We start from the raw sequence: 12,012 nt of genomic DNA on the forward strand, positions 1-12,012 counted from the left end.
AGTAAATTCATCATATACTGGCCTGTTTACATCTTTGTGTCAATGCATGTTTGGCCTGATTTATTAAAACTCTCCAAGTCTGGAGAAGATAGACCATCAAGGAAGAACCTGTGTGATCCAGCAAACGGATGAATGGATCAGGTCTAGGATTGAAAACATTTGCTAACTAGTAGCAAGTTTTTAAAAAAAATCCATTCCATGTTTTCTGGACCATCCGCCCTCTCCATTGATGGGCTTTTGGTTATCTGAAAGCACTAAAATTTGTTTTTAAATAACATGTCTGCACTTAAGAAGTACCAGCATTAATCGTCCATATGTCAAGGAGTACGTTGAGGATTTTTAGCAAACACAGCACCTTGTAAGGTTTCCATGCTTTAGTAAGTACGTAATATTTTGTAAAATTTTCTATTCTACAATGCACTTCCCCCTTTCTGTCTGCAGATGGCAGTGTGATTATTACACAGTAACAGCTCCGCTTCTTTCCACTACCGCTGACAGATTCATTGTGGTTTTTACCGCTTTGCATCTGATATGCAAGACAAGTAACTAAATAATGCTGCAAACTTGGCACTTGGAACATGAGAGGAATGAACTTGCCAAAAACAAAGTGAACGATCCAGATGCGACAGAGTAACCTGTGATTTGTACCATGTGCCTGTACAGTTTTATATTTTATCACATAGGTGTGTGTGTTTTTTTTAATTACTGTTATTATTTCACTAATGGAAATTGAAAGGTTTTTCTGTTGATTCATAGTTCTTTTTGCACCAAAGGGAATTTTTGCACAAGCAAGGAATAGAGGCAAGGTTCAGAATAATGAATGACGGGTAGATACAAATTCTATTTTTAATTCTCTTTTCTATTACTCCCCCTTCCCCCAACAGTTCTGTAGCTTTTATATGGTTCTGTATATTGTACAGTGGTGTATTCAGGCAGTGCTTGTGTACACAGGAGTAATAAGCCCGTTCACCCATGAGAATGTTGGGTTTCATACATAACGGAGGGGCTTTTGTGATCAGGATCGGTATAAACACCGCTGGTAATTGGTCAAATAATTTTAATGAGTAATTAATCCCTCAGTATGTCTATATATTATGCTCAGCCCAGCAGGATTTAGGACCAGCTACGAAAAAGGAAGAACTACAAGCTGATATGGCCTTACTACATTCCAGTACAAAGGAGCTTTCTAATGAGAGGCAGGAGGAGAACGTGGACCTCATCAGTGTGTTTCTGTTTCCTCACTATCATATCATCAACTGGAGGGTTCCTATTTTGCTTCAACCTTAGTTGATAAAAGTTAGGTCAGACCATCTGGATTAGAAAACTAGTTTTAAAATCTGTAAATTGCTGTATCATAATCTGTAAATTATTGCTTTAAATCTGAGATCCAGAAAAAAAAATCCTTGCAATGCACTGTAGAGGTTAAATCTACAGAAACATCCCCAAAACATGAAATCAGGTTTATTGGCTTCCCTCCAACATTGACCTTAGACTTCATTAACGACATATGACCATGCTAGGAACATTAAATTGTGAGCCCCTTAGAGTGACAGCTAGTGACATGACTATGGACCTTGGACATCTATATCTGCGTAATACTGTGTATTAATACTATTTTTTATTATGTTTATGTCTATGGCAGGGCTGTCCAGTTCCAGTCTTCGGGAAGGGAAGACTGCACATATTTTTAGTATTTCTCTGACACCAGTGAACTTAGTAAAAGGGTGATATATAAAGAGTCAGACAATTACTCCCTATGTATGAAAATTCTGATGTCTTTGATGACTTGAGGCAGTGCTGATCTAGGCAGAACATAGAAGAGTTTCCCTTGCCTCTCGCTGCTCTTTCATCTGGCCTATCTGTGCTGTGTGAAAGGGCCCGGTCTACTCACTTATACTGCAGGTCTACGGGATGAGTTTAGTGCTTGCAGCCGTGACCTGGAACATCAAACCAAGTAGGCTGTAGGGGACCGGTCACGCAGGGAAATATAGGTCAGTGAGGAAAAAAAAAAGGTTTTCCTAAATGAACATTTACCCCTTGCAGTATGTGGGATTTTTTTGGTTTTTACATATATAATATTATGGTTATTTTAGAAGGTTTTTTGACAGCACTAAGTGTTTGCTTTTATTTTTTCAGTTGTGTATGAATGCACATGGAAAATCATATCAAAAGATTTAGAGTTTGACCTGCATTCTGTACACTAAACCTAAAATCTATTTTTTGATGATGGCAAGAAGCATAGATGATAATAAAATAAGCTTGATTGAAACTAACAGGATTATTATTATTAATATTACACAGTATTTATATGGCGCCAACATATTACACAGCGCTGTACAAAGTCCATAGTCAGGATAGGCTGTAAGTAGAAAGATGCAAAAGAGAGCTACGTGGCCGCTACTGAAAATACAGATTCCCAGTGCCTTGTAAGGTTTTTAACACAGTGCTTATGGTCCTTTCAAAATTCTTTGCAAACATCCACTTAACCAAGTCCATATTCTTACTGTGTTGTCTGTATGTGCATAAATATGCAAGCGGTGCTGTGAAAATGAATTCTAATCTAACCTTTTTGATATTTATTGGATGATATTTTCACCACTTCCAGTAAATTATTAGTATTGTTTTCTGTCTACATGCATTCCAGGACATTGCAGGGCAGATTTCAGTATTTGGGCAACATTGAACCATGACTGTATAATGCAGTGTTCTCTTCAGGAATTTTTTTAAGCTAAGTGAGAAGAAGCTGTAGGTGGGTGGCCTCCCCTGTGACCCAACTTTTCAGTAACTGCCCAAAAACAGCCGGGTGGTGCGCCCAGCTATAAGGGGCTGGGGAGATCACTGTAATGTTGGAACTGACCCTTGGAGACTCTGTTTGAAGCTAGTATCACAATGGAGGAGCCAAATTATTAGACTGGAACTTTGTCGCTCTATTACAGTAATCCCCTAACAAGGCAGGATCACTAGTAAATCTTTTGCCCCCATTCTTACCCCCTACATTTTTCTTGTTCATACCGCCCTGTCCCATCTTCTGCACCTCTTTTTGACACTGTTTTGTCCTCCACAATCTTCTTCTGTAAATACCTTCCATTGTGATACCCTCCATAATTCTCTTTTGCACACAGTGCCCCACTCACCCTCCATACCCTCCACTCCTGCAAATACTGCCCCCAATACTCCTCTCATGTACATAGTTCCCCTGCCATGCCCTCTACAATCCTAGAGAAGCTGCACGCTGTCACATCCACCAACATTCTATTTCTTCCCTTATCTGCAACATTCTACATATCGTGTCTGATTTATTAAAGCTCTCCAAGGCTGGAGAGGATACACATTTTTCAGTGAAGCTGTGGAATGGGTATGGTCCAGGATTCAAAACATTTTCAAACAAATAGCAAATGACTTTGAAGTAATCCATCCCAGGTTTGCTGGATCACCCAGCTTCACTGTTGGAAGTGTATCCTCTACAGCCTTGGAGAGCTTTATTCAATAAGGGCTAATTTTTCTAGTCCTTATGGTAATTCTGTATAAAACTCTTTATCAGCATTGTTTGGAATATTCCAGATCTTGCCCATTATACAAAAAGCACACCTTTTGCTGATCTTTTTTAAACGGGGCTGACATCAGTATTTTTAACTCCTTGCTCCTTTTTTGATCTGAATCATTGATCAGGTTGTATTACCTCTTAATGAGATTCTTCATATTACTGTATTATTCTGCTGATATAAATAGGAGCACCTCTGCCCTTTACAGCACTTTATTTTTGTTTTATTGCTCCATTAATCACCAAAGAGGCTGTTAATATACCGGGTTTTAGTTTCCCCGGCTACTATATGGATTAACTATATCATTGCCACAGGACGACACAAATTGTGCTGCCCAATTTTTAATCTAGCAATACATCAGCTAGTGTTATTCATAGATTTTGTGACATGTGTTACTACTACAAGGCAGTCCAGCAATTAATCATTGCAGGGCCCACAATGAAGGTTTATGTTTATGAGCAGTCTTTATGGGAAGAAATGATAAATGATGTGTATGGAGTGAAAAATAAACCTATATACTGTGGTCTTTTAAGAAGTCAGCCTACCCGAAAATGTTTGTTGATATATTTTTAGTTACATGAGCCTCAAGGGTTGAATGTGACTCTAGTTTCTTATATTTTTTAAGATAATATTAATATTACAAAGTATTTATATAGCACCAAAATATTATGCAGCACTGTACAAGGTCCATAGTCATGTGACTAGCTTCCCCTCAAAGGGGCTCACAATCTAATGTCCCTACTATAGTCATATGTCATTATTACAGTCTAAGATCAATTTTAAGGTAACGGCAGTACCTATAGGAAACTCATGTAAACACGGGGAGAACCTGCAAACTCCATGCAGATAGTGACCTGGCCAAGATTCGAACCTGGGACCTAGTGCTGTAAAGGTCAGGTGCTAACCACTGAACCACAATGTGATCTTCATGCTTAATTTTCCAAGCCCATTGCTGCCCATCTAGCAATTTTAGAAAAACATTTCCACAATTGTGTTACAGCTCCCATTTCATTCTCTGTAATATGAAAATCTTTATTAAGAAACCTTTCATAACAACCAATGTTCAGGACTCCGAAATCAAACAAATATCTTACAAATATAATGCCTGGAATTGTCAGTTGCTTTACCACTCTAACCCCAGGGCTCCTCCATTGGTTGCTGGGAGTTCTATAAGCAATGAACAACTTGTACCTCTCAGGTCATTCTAACCTAGCAGTCTAACCAATGATCTTTTTGTGGGCAGCAATATAAGAGGCATTCTTTCCACTGATCACCATGGTAATGTGTTGTGATTTTAATATTATTTTATATTATACAGGATTTTTATAGCGCCCAACATATTATGCAGAACTGTACATTATATAGGGATTGCAAATGACAGACAGATACAGACAGTGAGAGGAGAGAGGACCCTGCCCTGAAGAGCTTACAGTCTAGGAGATGGGGGAAGTAGCACACAATATTAGGGGGGATATGGAATGGTTGGTAAGTAGTAAGAGTTATAAGAGACAGAAGAAGATTGGTAGACAAGTTTAAAAGATCTTTTAAATGAGCAGAAAGTAGGAGCAAGCCAAATGGGATGAGGAAGACCATTCCAGAGAGTCTAGCCAGCTCTAGGAAAGTCTTGGAACCGTGCATGTGATGAGGGTATGAGTGAGGAAATCATAAGAAGATCATTAGAGGAGCGAAAAGAGCGACTAGGGGAGTATTTTTCTATCAGGTCAGAAAGGTAAGTGGGACAAGAACTGTGGATGGATGTCAAGGCTAAGCACAGGAGCTTGAAGTTGATTCTAAGGTGAAATGGATGTCAAAGAAGGTAACTATAAAGAAAAGCAGCAGAAGAGGAGAGGTGGGAAGGATGGCTAAATCTGGTTGCAGAATATATATTAGAGTGATCTGTGGATATAATATTTATAGCAGGGGTTCCCTGAAGATCTGAGTTATTTTTAGGTACAACACCAGGGTAGAGAGAATGAATTATGTTCTGTAAAGTGGGATTAGAACCCTGCCTACAGAATATGAAGGTTGGCTAACGAAGGTACTGTACCTAGTGTCTTCCTTGTTTGTAAGATGGTTTATTTTATATTCAGGAAGATTATAAAATTTGGGGAAAATTATTGGGAACATGGAATCATGTAGGAACTTCCAGAGATAAGTAAAGAAATGATAAGAAAAGAAGGGGTTGTTTGGGGACATTTTGAAGAGAACAGAATGTTTTTTTGGGTGGAAGAACCAACTTTACAATTACATCTGCTACCTGGAATTGTAACAGATCCCAACAGATGCATTTGGAATTTAGTAGGTCATCAGCTTCCAACATTTCTTTGATGATTTCTGATGTCTTTCCTCATTGGCATTGTATTATTACACACCCGAATGCTCCAGACCAGCAAACAGCCAAAACATCTGCTTTTATGGAGGTTGTCATGCTTGCTGATGATCGATTAATCCACTTCCGTACATGGCTACTAATAATTTTCAAATAACGTCTATGGAAATCCAATGACCAATGGTATGACATAATAAAGTATATTTTGTGTTAATTTACACTTTTGTCCTGAAGCATAAAAGTTTAGAGATGAAAGAGGGCGTACTTTCTTTTTCAAATAACTGCAAAATTTAATTCAGCCTTTAAAATGACACTTGTTATGAAAATACAATTCTGAAAGAGCTCTCTCTTCAAATGTAAATGCTCCCCTTTCCTGTTGCCCACACCTTTGAACACTGCCTTATTAAGTTGACTTCTGCCTGAAGGTCTCCAGGAAACAAATGCTTCCAGGAGTGGTAAGCTTCTATTTTCCTCTAAAGTGCTCAGTTGTTCCTCCTGCAGATCCATATGTCACTACAGGACAGTAATGTGAAAGTTTTTGGGAGGTACCTACAAGGTCTTTAAGGGAATGCCATGATTGTCATTGGAAAGGCTCTTTCACAATCCTTTCCAACAACAAAAAACTGCACAATAGCGTTAATGAAACAGAGGCAGTAATAGATGGTAAACTGTACATTGTTAATTTATTGAAGTTTTCAATGCAAGATGATATTAAAAGGACCACATGCAAGAAAAAGACTGCAGTAGCGCCTTCTGAATGTTATAAAACAGTTAATTGGACAATGATGTAGAATGGGTTAATACTAATACAGCTTTACTGAAAAACAATTTTAGATTATTGAGTAAAAAGCCATCAGATTATAAAAAATAGGTTAGCCTTTTTTTTTTTCCCTTGCGTGATTTTTATAATCCGGTGTGTTCTGTTCAGTATTGGCCTTGTGGTTAATGGAAGGGGTTTAAATGTTGACAAATCATCCATCTTCCCAGGCGCCTTTTATTGTTTTGGATCTGTGTGTGTTGGAAGAGGTAGTGTCATTTGGATAAAGAAAAGGAACAGAAAGTGTCCCGTACTATAACTTCATACAAATATATTTTGTGGTGCTAGCACCAAGGCATGTTTTATTCTTGGAGTTTCTCTTGAATTTTAGTGTACTGATGTAAAGCGGGGATGGATATACACTGATATGACTAGGAGGGAATTTTTTTATTACTTCATTGGCTCACTTTATTATGGATACCCCTTACCTAAAGATCAGGTTCTATTACAGTGGATCGGTCTTTCAGTGAGCAGCAAAGTAGAGAGCCAGAGCTGAAAGCATACATTATGCATCAGTGACAGGAGCATTGACTGCTGACCTGGATTGAGGAGGAGCGCTACTTAAGATAAAGAATAGAACTGGGAAGAATAATGGGGAGACACCCTGCTGCTGTACACTGTACATCTCTTGTACAGTGTATGCATTGGAGAGACAATTGTAAGTGTGGGGTGTCAATAAGCAGGTATGTCATTAAATTAGGAATATTTGTACTTAATATTACACACTATTTGTTATAGCTAGGAGGAGCCTAGAGCACAGATTTCAGCAGTTGGTGTATGTTTTTTCTGTTTTAAAGGCCAAATGAACTCCATTTTCATTGGCTACAAACATTCCAGGTGTATCACAATACAGTTGTTTTCCCTAAGACTGCCACAGTGTGGGTAGAAAAGCTTGAGCAGATTACCCAGGGTCAATGGGCGGTTACTGGTGGCTAAGTGTCTAACAGCTGTTTATGAATTGTCTTCTGCATGCTTTACCATTTTAAATAAATATAAGGTCTCCATTCTTTTAATTTAGTTATGGACAATGATTTTAGGATTAGGGCTGTGAGTTTATACATTATTTAACTGGATAAAAAGAAACCCATATTTGGCCAACTTTGCTTACATTTTCTTAGGAGTACCAGGTACTCGGTGCTGCCTAACTTAAAGCGGAACTAAAATCAAAATTAAAAAAATCACATTTCTTTCTTTCTTCGATTGGGACCTGCATCGTCCCGGTGTCTACCTTTGGCACCACCATCTTCTTCACTCTTCTTCCGGGTTTTTCTTTGTACGTCGCCTGTTCTCACGCTGTGCATGCACAGGATTGGGTATTGTAGATGGGGAAAAAGATTGCCAATCCCACTGTGCATGCATGAGATTGGCATTTTATTTCTCCCATTAAAGAAAGGGCTCCTTCTGCGCATGCCAGAGATCAGGCATGTGCAGAAGGAGCAGGCAAAAGCTTCCGGGTGGTGCATCTATCTATCCTCCAGAAGCTTCAAGTATTTTGCCAACTCCAAAAACTCCAAAAAGTAATAATCAGAACATGAGACGGAGGAAGTCGGGGTATTCATCCGGCAAATATAGGTGCATTAGGTTGTGGTAGATCACATGAAGCACGTATAGCTGTGTAACAATTATTTATACAGGATAATATTAGTCGCTTCCATTAACAACTTTGTGGGAAGTGTGACCTTTTCACTAGACAGAGGATTCCTGATTATAAGAATCCCAAGTGAAAAAACGTCCCGCGATCTGACAAGTTTCGCCTGATAGCTTCCTCAGGGGATTTGCGGAGAGTGTTAAAAATTGTAGCAGTCTGCAGTCTTATGTGTATAGTTTCCCTTTGCATATGCATTAAAATATATTAAATCAATTACATCAGCATTACATCCAGGAAATACGCTTCTTAGAATGATTGAATAGCAATGGCAGCCTTCCTATTCTCTCAGGTCAGGTCTTTAATTTGATTTGTAGCTGTGGCAATTGTCAGGTTTTGACGAAAACAGTGAGTAATATGCACATTACAAGCACATGCAGAAGGGAGTTGGCCTGTTAGTGCATTTACACTTTGCCAAGTGGTGCCAACTCCCTGTGATAGGATAGATTGCAGCACTTACTGTACACGGACGGGTGGCGTGTGAACAGGGCCGTGTGTGATACCCTCTCAGCAGCTCTAATCATACGTTGAGTCATTTTACAGTATGTTACATCAGTCTCCTTAACCCCTTCACGCCTGAAACATATTAAAGCATATAGCAAATAATAGACGTGTGAACACTGGCATCCCTTAAGCGTTCACCTGTCACTAGCAATGCTTTTAATGCATTGTGTTTTATGAATCAGCAGCTGATGAACTATATGGCCAAGTTTGTGGGCATTTGACAATTTTTTTCGTTTATGGAACCTCCTCATTAATATGATGTTAGCCCTCTTTTGTGGCCACAGCAGATTCCAGTGCTTTCCTTTTTTTTTTTGGAGTGTCTCCTATGTTTTTCGGCCATTAATGTGAAGCTGGATCCCCAATATATGGTATAATAGCACTGACTCTTCTAGTATTGCTTTTTCACAAGATTCAGGAGTATGCATGTCTGAATTTCATCCCATTCGTCCCAAAGAACATTTGTGAGGTTGGGTATTAATTTTGGACAGGAAGAACTTGTTTTTAATTGGCACTCCAATTTATCCTAGAGGTGTTCGATAGGGTTAAAGTGTACCTCGCTCGAGTTCTTCCACGCCAGACTCGTATAACTATATTTATATAAAGCTGACTTTGTGCACAGGGCTACAGTCATGCTGGAAAAGAAAAGGACCTTTCACAATCTGTTGCCACAAAGTTGGAAACACTCAATTGTTTGACTTGTTTTGTTATTATAATAAAATTGTACCCCTCACTGCAAACAACTGATCCTATTGTAATTGTAAGGGGTGCCCACAAATGTTTGGCCATATAGCAAATGTGATGGTCAGACCACTCTTGGTCTTATAGTGTGTCTGAAATCTATTTATTAACCATAACTGGGCTATCACCTTTGCCCTGTTGTATAAGCCTGTATTGGACATGGAGTACAGCCACAGGTGGTCAATAAACCTCCCCCAGTCAGCACATGCTGCGCTTCCCGATCCGTGTGGCTTCTCCCTGAGCAGAAGTTCTGTGTATGAGCAACGTCCACATCACCCCCTCCCAGTCAAACAGCTTAACAGCCGGCTCATGTCTGCCAGTACAGAACGCCTTCTCCGCTGTGTGTACTGGATAGGAAAATTCATTGTACTGACACGGGGCAAATAGGAAACAAATGTATTCCTTCTGCCGTTGTTTTAGTTTGTAGAAGGTATCCTTTGGGGAGTTCCGGGTGACTTGCTCTTTTGTTCCATTCGCTGGCTCTGTCTAAGCAGAGCTTGGTTCCCCTCTCCTGTCATTGTATTACAGAGGCTCCAGACTGCCATTTACCCATATGCCAAGTTTTGTATAAAAGCGGACGTAGATCTGTGTATAGGACGTCCTGCTCCATGGGTTTGTAAGGTCAAACTTCCACAAAATGCACTGGAAGACTGAATTAATGAGCAATATATACAGTAGATATAAATGTAAAACAGACCAGCTTGATATAAATTTTGACCAGCAATGGATGGACGATACATGGGGCAAATAAGCACTCTCATTAGTGTTCCTGGGGAGTTGCCACCAGCAAACAGATCACTAAAGGAGCATGGCTAACCTGAATTACATGTGCATATTTGTAAATTCTCATCAAAACGTAATTAGAAGCTTTGCTTTAAGTGAATCTGTTTACGGACATCGGACATTTTAAGTATTCATATATTCTTAACAAGTAGTGAATGAGCTCTTGGCCTCTGTAGCTGCAGGCACTGTGGGACATTTAGGTCTCAAGGTTCATGGTGAAGTCTCCAAAGATATAGAAGGCTTTTTCTCAGCAGCTCAGCTTCTCTCTTTGTAGAGCTTGTGTTCTTTTTACGTTAAAGATCAGAAGTGTTGAAGTCTGGGAGAAAACAGGATTAACTGAGCTCCTGTTTTACTTTTAGGAGTACAGGAACAGACGAATCTGATCATGGAGATACATCTGCAGAGAGAGAACAAGATGATCTGAGCTACTGTTTTTTACTTTTATGAGAGTGGGAACAAAAAAAACTGAGCTGCTGAGGTACCTCTACAAAGAGGGGACAAGATGAACGTAGCAGCTGCTTTACTTTTACCAGCATGGTAACAGATAACCTGGAGCTCCTGAGTTACATTTGCAAAGAGGCAGCGTCGATTATTTGAGATGCAGAATCACTGTTAGAAGGGTTTGGCCAGGGAAACATTTGTTGCTTCTGGAAATGGGAAGCAGGGTTAGCTGAGCTGCTGAGTTACTGCTAAGGGGGCAAACTTAGGGTAACCTCTTGGCAAAAGTTGATGCAAAGGGTGAGTAGGGTAATCCAAGCTGCCAAGTGGCAGGAGGGTGCAAGGTAATGTAAGAATAAGTTACCATAAGAGGGGAGCTGAGCTGCTGAGTGGCTGGATTTGTTTCTACTGTGAATTCTGAGCATAGACTGATTAACAGCACATTAATAATTGAATGCCCATAGCCTGACCACAGGCTTTTTATATATGCTCAACCTATTGTATAACTTAGCTGTAATTTTTCTGCATCCATCATAAAGTCACAGATTACAGTCCGCATTTTTATTTACATTTACATCCACATCTATTTATTTATTTTCAGCTTGCTTATATTGCCAAGTTTTCTGAACATAGATCGCTCTAATGGCTTCTTCCTTTCTACCCCCAGCAAATGCCTGAGGTAAATGTCACATGGAACGGAGAAGGCCCCAGCCAGTTGGAGTCCATTGACATCTCTATCGCCGTGGCAACCGACCGAGGCCTAATCACTCCTATAATAAGACAAGCCAGCAACAAGGGAATTCAAGAAATTGCAGAGACTGCAAAGGTGAGACACATTTGTGACACGTGCCCAGAATGTGTCGCAGCTGCTTGACAGCTGCACCTGAGCTATTTCCATCACAAAGCAGAGAAAAATATTCTTAAAAAAAACCCGATTTTGCTGCCTACACACACAAGTCAATGGGTGTAAATTTCATTGACTAAACTTTTAGCAATGTCTTATAGGTGTCTTGAGTAAAGATAGCTGAGGAAGAAAAGCCTGTGATGGCTTTTTTTTTCGTTTTGCTGTTCTGCATAGGAAACAGGCGCTGGTTGTGATGAGCACCAAGAATGATGATAGGCCTTTTCACACCCATTCACCTGAAGTGTATTTTCACGTGTGCTTACCTGTGTGTGCTTACCATTTAACCTGTCACTTAAAGCGTACCTAAACTCA

The 12,012-nt window shown here is 39.6% G+C and overlaps 1 protein-coding gene across 1 annotated transcript in view; it reads left to right on the plus strand.

Moving 5' to 3' along the window:
- The window catches only part of PDHX (pyruvate dehydrogenase complex component X), a 62,469-nt gene that overhangs the window by 38,216 nt on the left and 12,241 nt on the right, over window positions 1-12,012 (plus strand). The window contains exon 6 of the mRNA XM_072421558.1: window positions 11,443-11,622. Coding sequence (XP_072277659.1) covers window positions 11,443-11,622 — 180 coding nt within the window. The remainder of the gene's footprint in view (window positions 1-11,442; window positions 11,623-12,012) is intronic.

This window comes from Pyxicephalus adspersus, chromosome 9 (genome assembly GCF_032062135.1).
Source record: "Pyxicephalus adspersus chromosome 9, UCB_Pads_2.0, whole genome shotgun sequence".
Classification (NCBI taxonomy): Eukaryota; Metazoa; Chordata; class Amphibia; order Anura; family Pyxicephalidae; genus Pyxicephalus; species Pyxicephalus adspersus.